This window comes from Saccopteryx leptura, chromosome 4 (assembly GCF_036850995.1).
Source record: "Saccopteryx leptura isolate mSacLep1 chromosome 4, mSacLep1_pri_phased_curated, whole genome shotgun sequence".
NCBI classification, from domain to species: Eukaryota; Metazoa; Chordata; class Mammalia; order Chiroptera; family Emballonuridae; genus Saccopteryx; species Saccopteryx leptura.
In genome coordinates this window covers 103454083-103479610 of record NC_089506.1, presented here as the reverse complement: position 1 = coordinate 103479610, position 25528 = coordinate 103454083, and the positions used below count along the sequence as shown (strand labels likewise).

Genomic DNA, 25528 nt, shown 5'->3' with positions numbered 1-25528 from the left:
AGAAAGGCTTGGCTATTCAGGGTCTTTTGTGGTTTCATGTAAATTTTAGGATCATTTGTTCTAGTTCTGTGAAAAATACCACATTGGTATTATTTTGATATGGATCCTCAAGGGGATCTCTGCAGCCAAGATAGCCTCTCATTTACTAACCAACACACATTGGATATGGGACCCGCCCATTCCACATCTCCACTTCTCTTACCAGTCTCGCAGTGCTTCTTCTTTATATCCTTAGCTATAGGACTTCTGTTCAGCTGGTCTTCAGGCAGTTCCCAATGATGAGTGCTGTGTCATTTATTTGTCATTTAGATGTGGCTATGGGAAGAGGCAAACACATCATTTGTCCACTCCCCATTTAGGTATATTCTTTTGAGAAATGCCTATTCAAATATTTTACCATTTTTAATTGGGTTATTTGTCTTTTTATTGTTGAGTTATAACAGTTCTTTATATATTCTGGATAGAGATTGCTTATTGGATATACAGTTTGTGGGTATTTTCTCTCATTTTTCACTTCACCAAACATCTTTTCAACATCAAAGAAAAATTCTGTAGTTCTTTTTTATCTAGTTATATGGTAAATCATATTAATAGCTTTCTAAATATTAAATCATCTTTGCATTCCTGATATGATCACTTCCTGTCCAAAGGATATCATTCCTTCATTATGCTGTTGCTATATTTTATTTGCTACTATTTTATTTAGAATTTTACATTGATATTTGTAAGTGATATTAGTCTATAGTTTTTGCATTATTTTTATTAAATTTTATTATTAATATTATAATAGTTTTCTAAAAATAAGACTTCTTTTTGGTCAGCTGAGCAATTTAAGTAGGATATGGATCATCTGTTTAGTAAATATCTGTTAACAAACATGGCAAAGAATTTCTTTGTGGCCCTGGCTCTTGTGTATAGAGCATCAGCCTGACACACGAATATCCCAGATTTGATTCCTGGTCAGGGCACACAAGAGAAGCGACCATCTGCTTCTCTTCCTCTTCCTCTCCCCCTTCTCTCCCTTTCCTCCTCACATAGCCAGTGGCTCAATTTGTTTGAGTGCTGAAGATAGTTTGGGTGGTCCGAGCAGGCACTAAAAATAGCTCAGTACTTGAACATCAGCCCTAGATGGGGGTTTCTGGGTGGATCCTGGTCAGGGCACATGTGGGAGTCTGCCTCTCTATCTCCCCGCCTCTCACCTAAAACAACAACAACAATAACAACAACAACAAAAAACCCACAAGAATTCTTCTGTGAAACCATCTGGGCCTGGTGGTTGCCTCTTGGGAGGACTATGGGAGAGGAGCAACAATTTTCTCTATTACATCCTAGCAGTTGATATGTTTAAAATTTTCTCTTCTGAGCTTACTTTTGTCAATTCATATCTTCTAGAGAAAGTAGGCATACACTCCAACTTCAGGCATACCAACAGATACTACCTGATCACCTACTGCATACCCACCAGTGAACTGAATAGGACAGAGTTATATCAAGTGCAGCCCACACTTTCAAATTTTTTGGAGATGAAATCACTTCTGCCTACCTTCTACTGAGCAGGTGTTATGGTCCATGGCTGCTTCAAGCCAGAGTTCTTGTTCTGCCTTCTTTAGCTTGCCTAATGCATATAAATTTGGCATGACAGCATACTGAATGCAGAACTGGAGCTAGCTGGGCATTTCCAAGAGGCTCATCAAGGCTTCATGTTTCAAAACTGCATTATCCTGGAGCATTTCCATTGCTGGTCACACGGCAGGAACATGTCTCTCCCATCTAGTGTTTAAATACTTTTGTTGAGAATTAGCTTAATAATCCAGAACCTTCCCCATTATCCTTTATGCTCCAGGACTGTACTCCAAGGTTCAAAAGAAGCAGTCACTCAGTAGTTGCTTCCCTGCTTCCCCCCACCTCACTCTGTGAACTCACCAGTCCTATTGTGACTGGACTCCTGTTACCTTGACACTTTATTGAATTTTGTACTCTTTGTACTGATTTTCTAGTTGATTATCTTAAGGAATATCTCAGTCTCTTTGAAAAGCATTTTCCCTCTGCTACCTGCATCTTCTAGAGCCAGCTCAGATAAACAGAATCTACATCAAAAGTCAGTCTTGGCCCTGGCCAGTTGGCTCAGTGGTAGAGCGTCGGCCTGGTGTGCAGGAATCCCGGGTTCGATTCTCGGCCAGGGCACACAGGAGAAGCGCCCATCTGCTTCTCCACCCCTCCCCCTCTCCTTCCTCTCTGTCTCTCTCTTCCCCTCCCGCAGCCAAGGCTCCATTGGAGCAAAGATGGCCCGGGCGCTGAGGATGGCTCTATGGCCTCTGCCTCAGGTGCTAGGATGGCTCTGGATGCAACAGAGCGACGCCCCCGAGGGGCAGAGCATCGCCCCCTGGTGGGCGTGCCAGGTGGATCCTGGTTGGGCGCATGCGGGAGTCTGTCTGACTGCCTCCCTGTTTCCAGCTTCGGAAAAATGCAAAAAAAAAAAAAAAAAAAAAAGTCAGTCTTGCTGTCCCTTTTGTGTCTTCATCCATTAGCTTAGACCAATGCCAGGAATATGGGAAATATGAGTCAGCAAATGCTAACAACTGGGTGACAAATGTTCCGGCCTTACCTATATTCAAAACTACACAAGATGCTAGAAATAAAGAACACTTTTTAAAATGCTAGTGATGGTTCAGAGTAATAGTTTATGACCAGAGAGACAGCATGAGAATGAATAATGTAATGTGTTATTAATGATCTGTTGAGCCCCTGTGAAGGGCTCTGTACACACATATTTCCATTGTAAATTTTAGTAATTTTTATTAGGAGGCATATCATATTCAATGGAGCTTACATATCATGGTCATATATTCAGGATACTGAACCAATCAAATCTCTTCTCACCCCCATCCTGGTCTTGCTTTTAAAGCCCTTGGTAATATGGTTACAGTGTTCCAACCCAGCCTATTTCTCCTTATTCTGCTAAGGCCTTACCAGTTCATGGAAAGACTACTTCCTTGCCATCCTTAACTGTTCCCCCCCCTCCAGTAGTGCTCTCCACTACTCAGGTCTCATCTACTGTTTCTGGCCCATTTCAAGGTTTCCCCCTGTACAAGCCTTTTCCTACAACTCAAGCTATTTGGCATTGAAGGGAAGGTAGCCTGCTTCACTCCATGCACTCTTATATTTCAGAAACACACGGCTTCACATAGGGCCCGTGCTGGGAGCTTTCTGGTGGACAAAATAACAATATCGATGGCTATGTCTCCCTCACCAGGTCACACAGTGTCCAGCATATTCTAGTTGCCCTACAGGCATATGCTGATTGATTAGGATCCTGGAGGGAAATGGCCCTGAGCCTATAATCAAAAGTGAATGCAGCCCTAGCCAAGTAGCTCAGCTGATTAGGGCATTGTCCTGATATACCAACGTTGCGAGTTCAATTCCTGGTCAAGACACATATAAGAATCAATGAATAGCCTGACCTGTGGTGGCGCAGTGGATAAAGCGTCGACCTGGAAATGCTGAGGTCGCCGGTTCAAAACCCTGGGCTTGCCTGGTCAAGGCACATATGGGAGTTGATGCTTCCAGCTCCTCCCCCCTTCTCTCTCTCTGTCTCTCCCTCTCCTCTCTAAAATGAATAAATAAAAAAATTTTAAAAAAACATTAAAAAAAAAGAATCAATGAATAGATGCATAAATAAGTGGAACAACATCTAGTCTCTCTCTCTCTCTTTCTCTCTCTCTCTCTCAAAACAATCTATCTATATAATATATATATATATATATATATATATATATATATATATATATATGAAAGAAATCTGTCCTTCTTATGGGATAGTTAATGGAAATGAGGTCCCATCTTCCTCCCCGCTATGGACAGGGAAGGGCACCAGGAAAGTTCACCTATCAAAATGATAGCCTGACCAGGCAGTGGCACAGTGGATAGAGTGTTGGACTGGGACACAGAGGATCCAGGTTCAAAACTCTGAGATCGCCGGCTTCATATGGTTTGAGCACAGCTCACCAGCTTGAACCCAAGGTCGCTGGCTTGAGCAAGAGGTTACTCATTCTGCTGTAGCCCCCTGGTCAAGGCACATATGAGAAAGCAATCAATGAACAACTAAGGTGCTGCAATGAAGAATTGATGCTTCTCATCTCTCTCCCTTCCTGTCTGTCCCTATCTGTCCCTCTCTCTGTCTCTGTCACCAAAAAAAGAAAAAGAAAAAAAGGTGATGCTCTATCTCATTACCAGTTCAGTCCGTGTGAAAACCCTTCCAGAACTGTTAATTTCTTGTGTTAAAACAACAAATGAGGTGACCCCCGCATAATCCCTAATAGGTAGCATGGGTCAACAATTATTCATTTGTACTAGTGCTTTCTGCATGACGGGCTGAGATAAAAATTTGTCCTCTTCCTGGCAATAGCTATAAATTAGTTTTATGCTACTGTTAAACCCAGAGGCAAAAAAGGGGGGAAGGGATTAAAAGTGGGGGAAGGTCAGTGAACAAATCCTGCTGCTTCCAGCAACACAGTGACTTCTTGGACAGTGTGCATAGGGAGGAGGCGGCAACTGAGGACAATGAGATTGGGCCACAAAAGAAATTGATGCAGAGATTCTGAGATAAGACAGTGAACTCTGAGGATCTGAATTGAGTTTTGCCTTTCTTTTACCCTCCTTATCTGGCAGTTTTGCCAAGTAAATTTACTAACGAATGATTGAACACACACAGCAACCGTATCTCTCTTAGCCAGATCTGAATGACACCAGTTACGCCGCGTCCAAATGAGTTCTCCAAGGCTGATGGGACCAGGAAAAACGATGGTGATAATATACACTTTTCCCACATGTGTTGTTCTGTAAGCCACTAAAGGGAGGGGGACCCAGCTCACAAGGCTATCCATATAATATTTGGTATTTATGTTCAAAAGGCACTGGAAAAAGTAGTGTCAGAATATAGTGGCATTCTGAGTTTTCTACTCGCTTCTTTATACTGTGCAGAATTTTGTAAAAGTTTTGTGATGAGAATACATTTCTTTCTCATCAGAAAAGAAATGTTTATTTTTTATTTTTATTTTTTTTTAATTTACATCATCAGCTCAGTTATCTGTGCTAGAAAAAGAGAACGGATCACCTAAAAGATGAGCAAAATCACCCATGCTTGACTTTGGAATATGTTACATACATTTTCCCCTTAGAAGATTTATCTTCCTAATTATGCTTTGCGCTAGACTTAATATCAGGATTAGTTCTAAGTCCCTGAGCTCCTCTGCCAGCTAATGAGCTGAACCGGATGGCAGGGAAAAGTCAGCTTGCAGAGAAATGAAACACAAGCTGCAGATAATCCGCAGGCAGGTAATTGAGCTCTGGCGGCACCCAGAGAGAGGACGCACGACGCTTTGGGGGCTCCGTTCCTTCTATCTCAACCAGACTCCTAAGGATCAAAATATAGCTCCACCACCACTAACCCCGAGGTCTTGGAAAAGACGCTTATTCTTCCTGCACCTTGTTTCCCTGTATGCAAAATGCTGGTGATACTCGTCCCCACCTCCCGGAGCCCCGAGGAAGAGTAAATGAGACCGTGCGTGTAATGTGCTCAGCATCGGTCCTCGATTGGTGCCAGGCAGGCAGTACAATTATATTTTGGGCATGCCCTTCCATGATTTGTATTCATATAACACTTTCTTTCAAACAATTTAAAACGCCTCTTCACCTCTTCCTCATATCCTCTAGGAGTGGCACAGGTATCATCATTCTCATTTTGCAGGCATGAAAACTGAGGCCTGAAAAGAAGTAAAAAAAAAGGCGTAGAAGAAGCATGACCACATCTCAGCTCTTTGGGAGTCTTCATTGTCACGTGCCCCAACCCCTCCTCACCCACACGGTCGGGCTCGGTAACCTGTGCCTTGGTTTCCTTTCTTAGCACAAAAAAATTTAAGCTTCAACCTGAGGTCTAGCCATGAAGACTTGTGAAGGTTAGCCAAGGAGTTACTGTGAAGTGCGGGGCCAAAGCCAAATGCAATGGAAATGCCAAGTTCTCGTCCGGGGGGAAATGGAAGAGACTGTAGTTCATTTTGAGTCCCTGTCATGAAGTTGGTACATTAGCAGAGCTGGAATTGAGGACCTGTCATTTCTGTGTCTTATGGAAGAAGTCTTCCTTCCAGAATAGTCTCTGATATTAGATTCATGGAAGCATATTTTGGCAGCCATGGAGTGGGGGATGGTATGAGGAGAAGGATCAAGTCCTTCCAATCTCCCTTTTCCTTTACAGGCAACTTTACAGAAATCAGACCCTGAGAGTGGCTTCCGGTTCCTTCCTCATCTCCTAGCCAAGGCCTTTTCCTCCCTCCCCTCCTGTTGGGTTTGACATCAAGAGGACAGAAAAGACGGGGAAGTTTGTGCTCAGGCCTGCAGGACACTGGACAGGACATCACCCTGCTCTTTCTCCTGAAAATCCCGTCCTGACCCCTGAAAGCATTTTCTCCTTCTACTGGGAAAGTCAGGTCTGTGACTGGACCAACTATACCTCACATAGTAACTGCTCAATACATATTTGCTGAATGAATGAACAAATTCACTCTGTAATGGCAGAATGGTATAGGAGTCAAGGGACGCTACTGAAGAGGGTGATATTTGTTTGTTTATGTATATATTTTTACTTCTTAAAACTAAGAGAAGCTACTTCTAAATTCTGAACATGAAAACCCCAATTAAACTCAATAATAAGAGATTACAACCACTAAAAATGGGGAATTTATTAATTAAAGCTAAGCTTTCTCTTAAAACAAATGAATTTAAATACTGTAAAAAAAAAAAAAAGAAGAAGAAGATAAGCCAACTTGCCATTCTGTACTTGGAACTCCCTCAGAGTGATGCTTCCCCTGTTCCTCCTGTGAGGTTCACACTGCCAGGGCACAAGGACTTCACACAACTGACAAGTCAAGCTCATGTCTTACAGAATGGGGCAGCCCTCTTCTATGAAAGTACTTTGAAACCTGCAAGGATAGGAGGTCGTGCCTGACCTGTGGTGGTGCAGTGGATAAAGCGTCAACCTGGAATGCTGAGGTTGCCGGTTCAAAACCCTGGGCTTGCCTGGTCAAGGCACATATGGGAGTTGATGCTTCCTGCTCCTCCCTCCCCCTTCTCTCTCTCTCTCTCTCATTCTCTCTCCTCTCTAAAAATTAATAAAAGTAAAAAAATTAAAAAAAAAAAGGAGGTCGTAAAAGAATCAGACAGGAAAATAAGAGGAACGTCTGAGACCATTAAGAACCATATATCTGATTGCAGAGGGATACCTCTGAGCCCCTCAGGATGATGTAAGTGGTGGGAAAGAGTCCCTCAATACGCACTGTGGTCTGTGACCCAGCAGCGTGGGCATCCCAGGAGCTGGTTGGAGATGCAGAATCTCAGCCCAGCCCAGCCCTGCTGGATCAGCCTGCTCCTTCACAAGATGCCCAGCTTATTCATGCACACTGCTATGTCTGAGCCTTGCAGGTTCAGCCCTCCCTGAGTGGAGAAGTGAAAAGAGTTTTGCTGTTTGTGAAATTCCAAGGGTCACAATAGGATATTTATACAAGTGCAGGGTATAAAATCCGGCTTTAGGTCAGTCCAGCTTGGCCTGTGCCTTCTCTACCATAACACGCCCTAAAGCAGGAAACAGCAGAGAGAGGAAGCAAGGCCAGCCCCTGGTGTGATCCCATGAGTGACCCAAGCAGCAGGCATTGTGTGAGCTGCAATCATCCTCGCCGGCAGATGGCTGAGCCTGGAAAGTTAATCTACTTCCCCATGGGCTAGTTTGAGATGCTTGTAGAAAGTGAACACCCTCAGTGGGGGAAATGTGAACAAAACAGGACCAATGTTAAAATGTAGCAATGGTGAATTCTGGGAAAACATATACTTATGGACACAATTTCAGTTGCCTTGAAGTACATTGGGCTAATTATCTTAGCAGACAGTAATAAACATGTTCCTTAGAGACACACAGTGACTGCAATAACTTAAAGATGAATACGGGTTGAATGAGTTATTAGGGACTGGCCAGGCCGCTAACTTCCCATGCCCACAAGATAGCAATTCTCCTCCTTCCTTCCTATATCTTCCCTCCTCCAAGCCTAAGATCTTTATTAAATATGTACCCAGCGACTAGGAAAGCTCTAGAACCAATAAAACACCTGCCCCCACCTCACTTATAGGAATGTACTCAGAGCTGTCAGCAGCTTTTCGTGGCAGTGCTATAGAGAAAGAAGGGGCCATTTATTCAACCAGACATGCACCAAAGCCAAGGGTTAGCCTCCTCTAACTCTATGGCATGCTGTGGTGCTAGTTTCAATTCTTAGCATCTAATCTAGTCTTAGAGAGGAGCCTTCTGCCCCTTGAACTGAACGGCTCGGCCTGCACCATTCCAGACATGGCTATGAATACTTTCTCTGCCTTTCATCTGGTTTTGAAGCCCTGTGTCTCTCTCAGTGCGACAGCCACAACCCTTTCTAAGTTCACGTGGCTCTTAATCTCCTAGGATACCCAGGATCTGTTCCTGTTGTGACTCTCATTCCCAACCTCCAGTCCCCCTAGTTATTAGCATGACAGGCAACCAGATCAATAGATGTCAAATGAGTACATGTAGAAATGGAAGAAAAGGCTTCCTAGGGTTCTTCTTCAAGTCTCGTGCAATATGCCCATTTGCTAGTGATCTGGAGACAATGGCCACACACACTTCCTCCCACTCTTTTTCTTTCTCTTTTTAGGTATAGCATGCAATGAAGAGCACAAATCTTCAGTCTACTATTCCATGAATATACATATCTATCTATATGTATATACATATCTATATCTTTAAGTATATCCATATAACCATAACCTAAATCCATGAAACTGGAGCGAGCCTGCAAATAGACTTACAATATTTCTGGCCCCCTAGAGGGTCCTCCTGCCCCTTCCTAGTCAATATGCTTCCACACGAAGATAACCATTGTGTAACCTGTATCAACATTTCATGTTTTTGAATTTCATACAAATAAAATTATTAGTATGTACTCTTCTGTGCCTAATTTTTCTTTATTTGACATGTTTTTTAAATGCATCCATTTTGCTGTATATAGTAATAGTTCAGTCTCTTGTTATTGCTGTGTAGCATTTCATTGTGGGACTATACCACAGAGTATCCATCTAAAGAAAATTCAGGTGGTTTTTAGATTTTTGGCTATAATGATTTTTAATCCTTCTATAAATATTCATATATATATTTCATACTGTCTGTTCTGTCAGGTGTTGAATGTAACTATAAAGAATCTGAGATTTTACTCTATTAGCAGGTGTGCCCCATTTTCAGGGATGCTAGTGGAAGATGGGAGAATCCTGGGTCAGAGATGAAGGTCAGGTTGTTTCCCACCGCAATAGAAGCAGCCAAAGTATCTGCATTTTTTTTTTAAGTGGGAGGAAGGGAGATAGACAGATTTCAGCATGCATCTGACTGGGATTCACCTGGCAACACTGTCTGAGGCTGATGCTCAAGTACTGAGCTATTTTTAGCACCTGAGCCTGACACATTGGGATCAACCAAGTTATCCTCAGTGCCTGAGGCCATGCTCTAACCAATCAAGCCACTGGCTGCCAATGAAGCCACTGGCTGCAGGAGAGGAAGAGGGAGAGAATGGGGAGAGGGAAGGGGAGAGAAGCAGATGGTTGCTTCTCCTGTGTGCCCTAAACAGGAATCGAACCTGGGGTATCCATATGCTGGGTCAATGCTTTATCCACTGAGCCACCATCCAGGGCCAGTATTTTCATTTTTGCACTCATTCCTTAGGACCCAATTCACACAGCATAATACAGGTAGGGCTAACTAATGCCTGCACACACAGTAGGTTGCATTACAAAAGCTTAGGGAGTCCGAATCTTTTATAATGGACAGCAAGCACACCCACCCTTAGCTCTGAAGGGAGATAAGATCTTTGTGTCCCAATGCTATAAGAAAATCCACCTTTTGCTCCAGAGGGAGACATTATATTTCAAGGCTGTTCTCTATGCAAACATCTTTGAAAGATAGTCTGGAACAAAAGACATTCAATGCCTTGCTTGCAAGATGGACAAAATACAAGAGCCGAATGGAGACTTGTTTCCCAACAGGTGTATTCCCAGGAGTGGAATTGCCAAGTTAAAGGGATTGGCATGTATTTAGTTTCAGTCAGTACTGCCAGAAAAGTTTCACAAAGTGATTGTACCAATTTATATTCCTGTTAGCAAAGTATGAGGTTTCAATTGCTCCACATTCTTGTCAACACTTGGTATTGTTGATCTGTTTCATTTTTGCTATTCTGGTATGACCATGCCTTTGTTTTTTTCAGGGATTTCTCCACATACAAGACTACTTAGATGTTATAATGATGGTTCAGAACAACACAAATATCATTACCAATACCAGATTTTTGGTTGTCAACTATATATTAATAGACATGCCAAGCAAAACTTCTCTCAGGAAACACATTTTAAGGATATAGAAAGTACAAAGTGGTTTCTAAACAAAGAAAGCTCGTCTTAAGGGAAGGTGTTAGCTGTTCAATGCCATCCAAGCCCTGCCACCATTGGTGAGAGGCCTGATGGATAGATGCTCATTGGAGGAGAAAGAAAGCTTCCTGGTCAGGAAGCTGGGAGGGCCAATGGCCAGACCTGCTCATAGAATTGCCTAAACTTTCTAGCAACACTACACTGACCAAAATGCTAGAAATGATAATGACAATGATGATAATCATGATAGTGATAGCAATCATTTCTTTAGTACCAACTATTGATATATTCTAGGTACTGAGGTAGTCTCTTTAGATATATTAAATCACACTGTACATTGCAGTCAGTATCTAATATCTGGTGACAAAATGAAAATACTCAGTAAAAGGCTTTTTGCCAGTGAAAACAATAGTCCTGGGTAAGAGTTGTCAGGGAGTTTTAAGGGAAACTTGGAAGGGCTTTGGTGTTTCTTTGATTTCATCCAATTCAGACATGAGCCTAGAAATTACATAGTTTAAATTTCCTTAGCTGACATCTCGATTAACTAGCTATTAAATAACAAAAATAATATAATAGTGATGATAATCTTATTCTGGGCTAGGAATTATACAATGTACTTTGTATCTCATTCAACCCTCACTTCATCCCTATGAGACATTACAATTCCCATTTTATGGATGAGGAAACTGAAGCATAGAGAGCTTAACAGTTTCACAGCTTGTATAATAATAACAATACCAGAATTCATATCCCAGTTTGTCTGACTTCAAGTATGTTTTCTTCCTATTTTGCAGCACCATCTTTCCATCTCCTCTTGGTCAAATAGCACCTTTCTTGTTTTAAGGATAGGCTTATAGGAAGGTCTTAATTTGCTAAAAGGGATTATTGGATATTCAGCCTGCTACTGGAACATAGTCTGTTGTGTGAAATGAGCTGGGGCTCTGCCCTTGACTTGCGCATCTCAGGTTGATCATGTGGGCAGGAGTTGATAGCCATCCTTGAAAGGACCCTGGCCACAGCCATGCCTTTGTGTAGATGCACTGTTTCCTGACAGTGAGGCCATTCCTGCTCTCAGTCATCTAGGGCAGGCAAATCCTCAGGTGGGAAACCAGACACACCTGGATCAGGGCCATACATGAATAAATAGCACTCTCCACTGCCAACGTAGCTCCCTAATGACATGAGCAGTCCCATGGTATCGGCAACCAGAGACTGTGAGAAGTCCACCAGGTCAGAATTGCCCAAAACTCTGATGGAGAGAATGGAGGGAGGTGAGAACAGTGAGAATAGTCACATCAACATTGCAGTGCATGTAGACTTTGCTCAGGTCCTCTAAGATGGAAACATTTAAAACCCAGAGGAATTTATCCATTCATTTCACATTAAAAAATTATTTAGCTTTTTTTGGTACTAGATAATGTTCTAGAGACACAGCAGTGAACATAAGCAAGTTCCTATTTCCTAAGAAACTTACATTGCTGTAGGAAAGATAGTACACAGTTAAATAGATGATCTACACTGTATATATATATTATAAATTATATTCAGTAGTCCCCACCTTATTCATGGTTTCGCTCTCTGTGGTTTCAGTTACCTGTGGACAACTATGGTCTGAAAATATTAAATGGAAAATTCCAAATATTTTGAGAGAGAGAGAGAGACTACATTCACATAACTTTTATTGTAATGTGTTGTTATAATGGTTCTATTTTATTATTATTTATTGTTGTTAACCTCTTACTGCGCCTAATATTTAAATTAAACTTTATCATCGGTATGTATGTATAGGAAAAACAGTATATATAGGGTTTGGTACTATCCATGGTTTCAGGCATCCAGTGGGGGTCTTGGAACATATCCCGGGAAGATAAAGGGGAACTGCTTTAGTACTGATAGATGCTATGAAGTGAATAAAGCAGGATGAGGGGCTTTGCTTTTTAAATAGGTAAGTGAAGGACAGCCTCAGACTGAAGACAAGTATGGAGCAGGGATGTGAACAAAGTGTGAGAATGAGCTACGTGGGTACCTGGTAGTGTTCTAAGCAGAGGAAATAGGCAGTGTGAAGGCCTTATGGCAGGTGTAGACAACTTGTTCAATGAATAGCAAGTGGTCAATGTGTTTGAGCAGAGCAAGCAAGGGAATGTGGGTAAAAAAAGGCAAAGCCAGACAATTAGCTGGGGGCCAGAGCATATAGATTCTTTTTTTTTTTTTTTTTACAGAGACAGAGAGAGAGTCAGAGAGAGGGATAGATAGGGACAGACAGACAGGAATGGAGAGAGATGAGAAGCATCAATCATTAGTTTTTCGTTGTGGCACCTTAGTTGTTCATTGATTGCTTTCTCATATGTGCCTTGACCGTGGGGCAATAGCACACCGAGTAACCCCTTGCTCAAGCCAGCGACCTTGGGTCCAAGCTGATGAGCTTTGCTCAAACCAGATGAGCCCGCGCTCAAGCTGGCAACCTCGGGGTCTTGAACCTTGGTCCTCCGCATCCCAGTCCGACACTATCCACTGAGCCACTACCTGGTCAGGCGGAGCATATAGATTCTTAATGGCCATGATAGGACATTTGGGCTTCATTCTGAATGTGATGGAAAACCATTAAAATATTTAGTGAGAAAGGCAAAAAAGGATGGCACGTGGCCGTGGAAAGCCTGGCCATCAGACTGTCTCAGACCACCCAGGCCACACCTCTGCCCGTGAATAATCTGCTAGCACATCTGCTTCTGAAGTTTTTGTTTGCATATGTAACCATTTTTAGCAAACCAACCCCTCTCTAAGGTTACAGCACTGACTCCTGCCATAGAAACCCTTGTTACTTGAGCAACTCCGCTGCCCACAACCTGAGGCTGTCCAGACTGGCTGAAGTTGTGCTCTCAGCTTGCTGGGCACACCTCCCTCAAGTCACCCCCGTGGTCCTGAAGTCATCCTGTGGAGATGATTATAGGACATAGGAAAATTCATGTGTTAGTTTCTTAAGGCTGCCATTCAAATTACCACAAACTTGGTGCCTCAAAACATCAGAAATTCATCCTCATACAGTTCTAGAGGTCAGAATTCCAAACTCAAGGTGTTGGTATGTTCATGTCCCCTCTGAAAGCTCTATGGGAGGATCCTTCCTTGCCTCTTCTTTTTCTAGTGGCTCCTGGCATTCCTTGGCTTGTGGCCACATAACTCCAATCTCTATCACTGTCTTCACATGGCCTTTTATGCTGTGTCTGTGTTTTTTGTTCTTCTGTCTCTTTTAGAACATTTGTCATTTGATTTAGGGCCTATCTGGATAATCAAGAAGGCTGTTATAGTAGTTAAGAAAAGTAATGAGAATGACTTGTGCCTGGTGGTGGCAGTCAGATGATAAGAGGTTAGATTGTATTGGGGTGATAGGCCAATAGGAAGGACTCATTTATTCAGCCTGTCCACGATATTTCTTGGGTCCCTACCATTTCTAAGCACTGCTGATCCTGGGGATAAAGTGGGGAAGAAACAGATATAATGTTCACCCACCTGGAGCTCAAATCAGAGTCCAGCAGGAAAACTAGACCTTGGATAAGTGTGTTGCATAGTGTACAGGAAACATATAATAGGCATACCTGACCATGTAAGCATGAGAAACACCCTAGGAGGAATAGAACTCAGCCAAGCCAAAGGGTGTTCGGGGATAGGGAGGACAGAGAGTTCTGTCAGAGGGAGCAGAATTTGTGGAGTTCCTGGTCATGATGTCCTTAAAATATCAGACAAAAAAGGATGGCACGTGGCCGTGGAAAGCCTGGCCATCAGACTGTCTCAGACCACCCAGGCCACACCTCTGCCCGTGAATAATCTGCTAGCACATCTGCTTCTGAAGTTTTTGTTTGCATATGTAACCATTTTTAGCAAACCAACCCCTCTCTAAGGTTACAGCACTGACTCCTGCCATAGAAACCCTTGTTACTTGAGCAACTCCGCTGCCCACAACCTGAGGCTGTCCAGACTGGCTGAAGTTGTGCTCTCAGCTTGCTGGGCACACCTCCCTCAAGTCACCCCCGTGGTCCTGAAGTCATCCTGTGGAGATGATTATAGTTAATGGGTCTTCAATTTATTAAATTTTAACCTTCAAATTGCTCACACAGTCACTGGGTTTCACTTGCCAGTTGCACATATAAAATCCGACTATGCAAAAAGTTGCTTTTAAGAAAAAAATTTCCATCTACAAGATTCATAAAACTCATTAGCATGCTCACAACCTCGCAGATGAAAGGCAGAGCCAAAGGGTAAATGAAGACAGCATGCATTCCTCTGATTGTGGCTTCACTGCAGGCCGCCCCTAACATTTGCAGGGCTCAAGGCAAAAGTGCAAATGGAGGTCCAGATACCATATGTCTAAATACATACAAGCAAAAATCTAAAATCCATTCTACCTTCCTACCTTAATAATTATCCTTTCATAATGATCTGGATGGTCACAGCCCCCAGCCAGTGACATGTTTCACTTTCTTCCAAATGAGGCATAATCCTACACTGTAATGAACCTCACAAAAGTAAGCGGGCACTGCAGGCCATCCACCCAAGCTCTGCTCATAGCCCCCCGAAGTAGTCACCCATTGACCATACCTCACACCTAATGGTCCACGTTCTGGATATTGGAGCTCAGGAACAGCACAAGCTACAGGAAACTGACTCAGAGTCATTGTGTAGGAAATTCCAGGACCACAGATATCGAGAATAAGGTCTAGAAGGGCCAGTTTAGGAGCTCTGGGTGGGCATAACCCATTAGCACCTCATCTAAGGAGAGAGGTACTGGAGGAAGGCCAGTGATCATTGGTGAAAGTTACTTCTTGGTGATTGTTAACAAAAATGAATAAGGAAGTACGGGTGCATCCAGCCTTTTGTTGGGTCAGTGGTCCTGCCACATGTGGGCAGGGAAAGTAGGTCTAGATCAGTCTAGGAAATGAACAGATTTTCTGGGTTGATCGAACAGACTGAGCTTCTCAAACAACTTGTAAGAGGCAATCTGCTATTGATAAAGGAAGTACCTTAGATTTAGAGTAATCTCTGTAACAAGTAAAAGCAAAGACAGTACCTCTCTGGCATGGAAAGTTTCTTCTTCAAAGCTTTTATCTGACTTTCTATGATGGCAATGGAGCATTCACCTGTGCCTCCTACTGCTCAAAGCCAGTGCATATCCGGTGTCTCATCACTGTTGGGTTCTCGATGAGGAGCTGCCAGGAAACCTTCCTGATTAGCCCTCAGCTGTGGACTGACATGGACACACACACACACACACACACACACACACACACACACACACATTTCTCTAGCAGCTAAGAAGGAAAGAGCCTCCAACTAAAAACAACCTTTCCATGGATATGGTCCAGACCAGGCTCCATCTATAAATCATTCAGTCATGACCTACATGATTTGCATCCTAGTTGAAGAAAGCAAGCCATGAACTGCTGATTTTTAATATGTTGAAATAAATAGTGAATTGTACAGACAGATCTTAACTGTTGCTTGATTCACAGGGCAAGGAGGGAAGCAGGCAGCATCCCTGTCTTACAGGCGCTGATGGTCTCAAGCAGACACCACCAGTCGGAACTGCAGCTGGTCCACCTGAATCGAACTAGCATAATCCTATGTGAAGCTGTCACTGATGAATCGGCGAGTGCCACAAATATGTATCGTGCATCTATTGTGTGTTGAGCACTGTGCTAGCAGTGAGGACATGTGAACAATAAGTCCCTATCCTGATGGTACTCAACAGGAAGGAAACTACTCATGTGTAAGCCAGCCAATGCTGGGCAGCCAAGGACCAGCATTTAGGAACTAAAAAAGGGTCCTGGTAACTCAAGGACTAAGTCATAGTTTTTGTTTTCACAGTATTACTCACATACTCCTTCCCAGCCCCTCACATAGGCAGAGACTGTATTTATAAGATGACCAGCTTGATCAGGAGCCTTTTGAGACCATAGGACCTGTGTCTATGCAGACATCTGCATGGACCCTTTTTTACAGTTTTTTACCCACAAACCTTGTTTTTAAAAAGTTTGTCCACCAAAGTTTTTATTTTTCTCTTTTATCTGTAATACCCATTTCCCTCTTTTCTGACTAGTTAATACATATATGGCCCAAGACTCAAGGCTTCTGTGTGTTTTCTAACCAATATCCCCTTGCTCAATTCACATAATTTTGATCACCAGTAAAGAAACTGTGTATGTGCCTGACCATGCAGTGGATAGAGCATTGGCCTGGGATGCAGAGAACCCAGGTTCAAAATCCCAAGATCACTGGTTTGAGCGTGGGCTCATCGGCCTGAGTACACACTCACCCAACTTGAGCATGGGCTCACCAGCTTGAGTGTGGGGTTGCTGGCTTGAGCTTGGGATCATAGACATGACCACATGGTCACTGGCTTGAGCCCAAAGGTCACTGGCTTGAGCCCATGGTTGCTGGCTTGAGCAAGGGGTCACTGGCTCAACTGTAGTGCCCCACTCAAGGTACATATGAGAAAGCAATCAATGAACATTCAGGGGTCTCCAAACTTTTTACACAGGGGGCCAGTTCACTGTCCCTCAGACCATTGGAGGGCTGCCAAATACAGTGGTCCTCTCACTGACCACCAATGAAAGAGGTGCTCCTTCCAGAAGTGCAGTGGGGGCTGGATAAATGGCCTCAGGGGGCCGCATTGTGGCCCGCGGGCCGTAGTTTGGGGATGCCTGATAAGTGCTGCAACTATGAGCTGACGCTTCTGATCTTTCTCCCTTCCTGTCTGTCTATCACTATCTGTCCCTCTCTCTGTCTCTCTGGCTAAAAAAAAAGAAAAAAGAAAAAAAAAAAAAGAAACTGTGTATGCAGTAATATATCAGAGGCAAATTTTGATATCCTTCATGATGGCATCAGACCTCCACAAGCCCTTGACTGATGGTCAGATACAGGGATAGTAGCGGGAAAGCATCTGGGCCCATCCTTAAAGTAAAAAGTCTCTCTGAAATATTTTAACCAATCTTCATAGCTTGAAAACCATGAATTTCATCAAGGAGAAATTTCTAGCATCCATATATTATGCTCATAAACAAACTACTGATTTGACCAATGAAAACCTCTGTAGACATGTTAATTAGCAGCATCTTGTGTGGATCAGAAACATAGATGTTAATTGAGGCAATTGTCATCATTATCTCTGGAGTGTGGCCTTGCCAATGAAATGTTAGATGATCACCTCAAAGTGTGAATTCCTGGTTAGGGATTTGACAGTCCCTAGGGCGTAGGTTAAAAATGTACACATTTATATCACATTCTCTCCACTAAGGTAGTTTAAAGAAAAGTATAGACATTAGCATGCTGTCCACATGAAGACCTCATCCATCTGTGAACCAAGTATATATACTAAGTCTGCGGGGAAGGGAGGGTGAGATACACTTTCTAATGAGGATGGTCTATCCCAGGTGATCAAAGCCCCCTTTTTGTTTTCTATCTCAGCTTAACGTATTTCTGTTTGGAAGCCTTCTAGAGCAGTGGTCCCCAACCCCCGGGCCGCGGACCAGTACCGGTCCGTGGGCCATTTGGTACCTGTCCGTAGAGAAAGGATAAATAACTTACATTATTTCTGTTTTATTTACATTTAAGTCTGAACGATGTTTTATTTTTTTAAAAATGACCAGATTCCCTCTGTTACATCCCCCAAGACTCACTCTTGACGCTTGTCTTGGTCACATGATACATTTATCCATCCCACCCTAAAGGCCAGTCCGTGAAAATATTTTCTGGCATTAAACTGGTCCGTGGCCCAAAAAAGGTTGGGGGCCACTGTTCTAGAGTCCTCCCGGATTTTGCTGGCACATGTACCATCACACTAGTTTCTGTAAAAGAGAAGTGGGGAGCCAGGGCACCGCAGGAAAATGGAGCGGGCAACACTCAGCCTTCTGCCTTAACCTTCCTTCCCAGAAACATGGAGAATTTTCCTAACACTACAGAGTAGGACCTGGGAGTTACAATCATTCTCTCTTCTTAGCCAACATGACTCCCAGGGCTTGACTTTATCCTACTACTCTGCCCCGGCATGTCACCCCACCCACCCGGCCTTCCTCTCTGTGTGTAAAATGCACTCATAGCGTCACTGCCCCTCCCCCGCACCAGCACCGGACAGCACGTGAATCAACTCTCACAAACGGGGGCCGAGCAAACTCGGAGCAAATGTTTTTGATTTGAAATTGGGGGGGGGTTTAAAATCCTCCTTCAGCTGAAATGCATTAGCATGGCCCTATTCCTGGAAACAAGTGGAATGGCAAAACCTTCCTCCAAGTATAAGGAGCAGACGCTGGAGAAAGGCTCACGTGATTTTCCAGGGGGCGGTTTCGCCTTTGGACGCCAGAATTTGGAGAGAGAGCCATTACCAACCACGGCAGTGTGGCTGATCAAATTAAGGAAGCATTTTTAAATTCAATTACACCCTCAGTGAAAATGGTCTCACTAATGCTTGGGGAAAGAATTATATGCAGTCCATAAAGCCTAACAATTTTAAACCCAATTTTGCACAACATTCTAAAGGTTAATTCAAGATCTTTCTTCCAAATGGGAAGTTAAGTAAAGCCAATAGAAGGCAGGCATCTGTGGTCTGACTGGGGTTTATCTGTCTGTAAGAGTTCATTAGTTTTAATTAGCGTAATCACTAATGTTGCACTAACAGTTGAGTGAAGGAAAGTAATTACTCACACATCCACTGTATTAGATGGAAAGATTAGAACTCATTTTCCGAAACGATTAGCATTTTGCCAATTAAAAGAATTCCTCCTCCCTGCCAGCAGCCCTGTGACCTCACTCACGCAAAGATCATTTAATGAAACATATTTTACATCAGAAGATGGAGCAGGAAGAAAAGAAGAACAAGGCTGTTTTAATTCTTAGCTCCTTCTTGGGGCACAACAAGCTCACGGTTCTCCGTGATCTATAATGTCTCACTCTATTTGCATGGTCATTTACTTCTGTCACTTTAGCGTATACCCCAGCTTCTTTGTTATCATGCAGCAATTAAACAATGAAAAAGCTAGTAGAAGACGAAGCCGAAAGGAAGCAATGAGAGAGTCTAGGTGCAGTGACCATTGCTAGGGTCCAACAGTTGGACTGCAGTGGGGCCTGGGCGGCCGGCCCCATCCTGAGTGCCAGCTTAGGACAAGCTCTGCTGGTGCTGCCTGCAGGAGCTCCCTAACACATGATGTTCTATCTCTTGGGCACCCCCGCTACTGACTTCTACTGAGGACTGGGTGCCACCTTGGTGCCACGGCTCCACTTACAAGTCTTGGGCAATATGTTCCAGCTGTTCCCAGCACCATGGCCCACCTTTTGCCTATTCGTTAGAGCATTCTCCTTTCACACTTTGCCCCCTGTAAATATCACTTTGCACTACTAGAGTAGCTACCTCTCCCATTTGTACTGTCAGAGCCCCTAGCGCATCCTGTATTTTTACATTTTGCATATATTACACATAACTATAGTAAGCTACTAAGGCAGAAACGATCTTATTCTGCTCAGCCTTCTCAGCCCCTTGTACATAGCATGTTTGTTGAATGGCTTAATGAATTGTAGGCTTAGATCTACCCTTTCCACCTCTCCATCATCCTCATCAAATCTCAGCCTAGGAGTGCCAGCCTGGTCAGATAGCAAACATCACAGAAGAGGGAATAGAGACATTGCATACAGGTGGGCATTTCCTCTTCACCTGTGCGCCTCATTCAGCACCACTTCCAAAGGGAGCCGTCCCTTGCTGAGTGCAATCTCTGCGCACCGACTGGGTTCAGCCGATGGAAGACCCTGGCAAGAGTTTGAAGGCAGGGAGATCAAAGTATTTCTTTGCCACCCCCTCTCTGCTTTGATTTCACACCTCTGATGTCAGCTACACAGAATGGCATCAAGAAGAGGGAAAAGGGATCTGGAAAAGGTATTGAAAATAACTTACCCAGAGATCGTTTCTGAGATGAGACTTTCAGAATGTTTGTCATCATGGATCAGCTCCGGCACAGGAGGCCCCAAGTCCAGTGCAATGTCAGGTTCTCCAGACCCTCACGTTGGCCTGTGCTGAGCCCGGGATACTGCCCAGGTGCAGAGGTCAGCTGACCAGGATAGACACAGAACGAAAGGACTGAGGCAGAAGGCTGCCACATCTTTACCCCAAAGCACATCTAAATGGAAATGCCATCTTAATGTACTACTTGATGTAGTCTTAGAGCTGTTTGGCATTATTTCACCTGATTCCCTAATAAATATTAGGGGATATTTTGAGATAAATATTTTGTTAATGGGAAAACTAACTTAATCAACACTGTTGGCCAAGTAACCTGTGAAACAAACCAGAGCCCACTGACACCTAGGCTTAACCGATCTGGGCTCCACTCCCAGCCGCACCCTTGTAACCTGTGTGACCTTGGTCAAGTGACTCAACCTCTCTGTGTATCAGTTCCTTCATTGATAAGACAAACACAGTGTTTCTCTCATGATTGTTGTAAAGACTTAGTGAGAGAGGGGCTTCTCAGAGGCTGGGAGAGGGGACAACGTTTGGGGCTTTCCATGTGAAGGCAAGACCAGATGTTCTTGAGTTCAGCAGAAGAGGCCGACCTTCTGCAGGTCCTCAGACTGGTAGAAGGACCAGGGAGGGGGCCCTCACGCCTTGCTGATGGAGTGTGTGAGCCCTGGGCTTCTATAAGCCCAACCAATAGGGGAGCCCCCCATCCCCACCCTCACCTACTGACTAAATGATACATGCCACCAGCAGGCAGATGGGAACTAAGTCAGATTTTTATTTATGTGTATTATTTTATTTTTCAATTACAGTTTGCACTCAATACTATTTTGTATTAGTTTCAGGTGTATAGCACAGAGGCTAGACATTCATACAGGTCCAGCAGTTTTCAGCTGGTGTGCCACAAGTGGTACACTGGTGTGGCACGAAAACATTTAAAACATGCAACGCCTGACTATTTAGTCAGGGGCAGTGACTTCTTTCCCTTAGATTGTCAAATACAATAATGACAACAGCCAACAAAACAATGACCATCTGGTGTGAATGAATCATAAGTATACCTATTTTTTTTGTCAGATTGACAAAAAAATATGTATTTTTTGGTATGCCGCAGAATTTTAGTAATTAGTTTATGTGTGCCGTGAGATGAAACAGGTTGATATAGGTTACAAAGTGTTCCCTCTGTAATTCAAGTGCCGGCCTGGCTCCATAGATAGTTACTACAATATTGTTAACTGTATTCCCTATGCCTTACCTTACTTCCCGAAGCCTGTTTTGTGACCATTTAGTACTTCTTAATCCCATCACCATATTTTACTCCGCCCCCAACACACCTCCCCTGTGGCATCCATTCGTTTCTTCTCTGCATCTATGTCTCAGTTTTGTTTATTTCGTTTTTAGATTTCATGTGTAGGTCAGATCATACTGTATTTGTCTTTCTCTGTCTGGCGGAACTAAACCAGATTTAATTTTATTTTTCTTAAAGAGGAAATCGATCTATTCCTATGAAAAATTAAATGAATTATGCAAAAAATACTTACTTTCCACAGTGCCTGACACTTAGTAGCTACATACTGGTTCCTTTCCCTGTACTTAACACTAACAGGTAAGTGTGCGCAGGATCTGGGACACAGCCTGCTCCTTCATGGGCCTGTGTGTGTGTGAAGGTTGTGTGATGGTCAACTGCCCTGTAGCTGCCATCCAGGGACAGGAGCTACTGTAGCTAGCTCACCCTTCGGTCTGCGGCATTACCAGCGGGAGATGCAGAAGCTGGGAGTTGGAGCCAAGAACTCAAGACCAGTTAGTCTGGCCCCTCTTGCCTGCAGGTCACCTGCACCACCAGAGTGACCATCAAGCACACTGCGCACACACTCTATGCCCTATGCCCTAATGAAAGGGAAGCTAGCCAGGCCTTAGCTTTAGCCACACCCTTAGCCCGGGGAGATGGAAACTCCAACAGCCATGATGGTGAGTGTGAAGAGAGACCTAAGCCCTTGTCCCCTAAGCCAGATGAGGAGGAAGTGCCCGAAGACACCTGAAGTACACAAAGAAAGACTTCCCTGTGATGGCCACCTGCCTGGAGTGCAGCCTGGATCCTGCAGGCTAATGAAAGGGAAAAAAGAACTGGAGGAATGGAGGAGCGAGCTGGAGGGGGGATACAGAGGTGTGGGGGACGCTGCTGCACTCAGAGTGAGCAGGTGTGAGAATGAACCCCCGTCTTTCAGGGACCAGCGTTTCAACCTCAGCCACATTACTACGGGAAGTGTGTTTCTTCATCTGAAAAATATGAATCACAGTCCTCATGTCTTGGGGAGGACCCTCGTGAAAACCAAATTAATTATATGCACATGAATGTCTGCACTACCCACACCAAGAAATGGGTTATTTCTTTTGCTTGTGGCTGTACTCTTAGTCTGGCTGCCACAGGTGCTCAGTGAATGTTTACTGATACCCGATAGAAGGGACCCTCTCGGCTCCTGGTGTTTCTGAGGGCATTTGTGGGGGCACTTTTATGGGGAATGAAAGGTCAGGAGAGCCTCAGGGTGAAGGCTGCCTGATGGTGAGACCCTGGGGAGCTGCTTCAGGGCAACGAACAGGAACAGAGCAGAAGTGTGCCCGGCAGGCCGAAGTCCCAGGAGTCCCAAGGGAGGCTTCCTCTCTGGGGACTTGTCCCATGGCATCAACCAGCTGCACATCCCACCAGCTGCCTTCGAATCCACGGGAAGAGCACCCACAGCGGCACAGCCCCTGACAGCACTGGAAGGACAGATGGGCACTGACTGAAATTTTGCTTTAAAAATAATAGCAATGATGAAATAGGCAGGAATAATCCACTGACCTGTACATAGTATTGACAGAGTCAAGAAAACAAAAACAAAAAAAATTTTGTTGTTGTTCTTTACAGCTAATGACCATCATATTGCAGGTCCAGGGAGGAAATTGCCTATTTATAGGAGTATCTTATTAAAGAATCAGAAAGGCATAAATATTTCATCTTCCTGGACTGAGTTTTCTGAATCTCAACTACCCAAAGCATCCGCTGTGACCCTCACTTTCCTTTTTAGACTTTAAAAAAATATTCCATTAGATTTAGAAAATCTCTTCCTGTAGGAGGAATCTTTGGAAGGAGCTTCTATTTTTAATTAGGTAAATTTAGGTTCTATACTGCAATGAAATGACATAGAAAGAACTCACAATTTTCAGCATCTAAATTTAGTAAAACAATTTTGTCTCAAAAATATTTGTCAAAAGAGAGAAAAACAAATTTGATGAGTATGCAGAGAAGTTGGAACCCCCTTCCATAACTGATGGGGCTCTTGAACGGGCTGCCACTTTGGAAACAGTCCGGCAGTTCTCATATTTTAAGAAATAAAGTTTCCTCTACGTGCACTGGAGAGGCTGCTTTGAACACTCTGAACACCAGGGGAGTCTCGGCCAGGCTGGGAGACCGACCTCACCCCCACTAACGCTGCTTCTCTTTGTCCTGCAGTATGTGTCCAGCCGCCGCGCAGTCACTCAGAGTGCACCTGAGCAAGGCAGCTGCCCCCATCACCACCTCACCCACCACCACTGCCACCACCGCGCCCAGCACCACCTCCGCCACCACGCCCACCCTCACCACCTCCACCGCCAGGAGGCAGAGCTGCGTGCCACCCAGGTGACGCCCTGCGTGTGCCCCTTGTTCTCCTGCCAGTGGGAAGGCCACCTGGAGGTGGTGGTGCCCCACCTGCGGCAGATGCACAGGGTTGACATCCTGCAGGGAGCCGAGATCGTCTTCCTGGCCACGGACATGCACCTCCCTGCCCCAGCAGACTGGATCATCATGCACTCGTGCCTCGGCCACCACTTCCTGCTCGTGCTGAGGAAACAGGAGAGGCATGAAGGGCACCCCCAGTTCTTTGCTACCATGATGCTGATTGGGACCCCCACCCAGGCCGACTGCTTCACCTACCGCCTGGAGCTCAACAGAAACCATCGGCGTCTCAAATGGGAGGCCACCCCCCGGTCTGTCCTGGAGTGTGTGGACTCCGTGATCACGGACGGGGACTGCCTTGTCCTCAACACCTCGCTGGCCCAGCTCTTCTCTGACAACGGCAGCCTTGCCATTGGAATTGCTATCACTGCGACGGAGGTCTGCTCCTCTGAAGCTGAGATGTGATGGGAGAGGCCTCCCCCCACCGAGAAATGCTGCCTGAGCCCCTCGGACCTCCAAATTCCAGGACTTCAGACTCCTTTTTATCCTTCTCCTTCCTTCCTTCCTTCCTTCCTTCCTTCCTTCCTTCCTTCCTTCCTTCCTTCCTTCCTTCCTTCCTCCCTCCCTCCCTCCCTCCCTCCCTCCCTCCCTTCCTTCCTTCCTTCCTCCCTCCCTCCCTTCCTTCCTCCCTTCCTTCCTTTTTTGTCTCAGGTGCTTAGTGGTATCTAGTATCTGTCTGCCTTGGGCATTATATTATGTAAACATCCTGTGATTCAAGATCTTCTTGTGATGTTTGTCCTAATTAGATGGAATAGTTTTATAGAACATTTTTAAGCAGATTCATTCATCATGGTTATCACCCACCACCCCTAATTCCCTTCTCTATGGCTTCCAAAATAAACAAAAGCCATTGAGACCATGAAGCAGACTGTTGGGGTTGAAAAGAGACTTGGCATTTAAACCATTTCTTCCTTCTCTTTCCAGTCTGTTTCCACGCAAGCTAACTCTGAAGGGTGTGAGTATGGCAGGTTGGGAAGGGGATCTGGCCAGCTCAGAGATATATTTCAGACACAACTCGGCTCCTTCCCAAGCACCTCAGGGTCAGCACTCTGCCTCTGGGTGTGAGGAGATGGTGTCTCCTTGGAAGGCCGGGGCTCCAGGCTGGAGGCGCCACCACACAGCAAGGCCCCTGAGTGGATGCAGGGGCCCACGGGAGTGGGTGGATGTTGAAACCTCCTTGCCAGGCTGCCGTGGGTGTGCTCTCTGCCGGTGCCATCTTTCCCTGCTCTGGAATCAAGTCCTCACATTTTTGGTGCTTTTCTGAAAACTTCTTTGCCTTCCTTTGAGCAAGGAGTAAAAAGTAATGG

At 44.5% G+C, this 25528-nt stretch overlaps 1 protein-coding gene across 1 annotated transcript in view; it reads left to right on the top strand.

Moving 5' to 3' along the window:
* The window catches only part of SIAH3 (siah E3 ubiquitin protein ligase family member 3), a 65377-nt gene extending 40719 nt beyond the window's left edge, over positions 1–24658 (top strand). Inside the window, exon 2 of the mRNA XM_066383719.1 lies at positions 23958–24658. Within this exon, the coding sequence (XP_066239816.1) occupies positions 23958–24626 (669 nt within the window). The 3' untranslated portion in view covers positions 24627–24658. The remainder of the gene's footprint in view (positions 1–23957) is intronic.
* Positions 24659–25528: the final 870 nt, after the last annotated feature.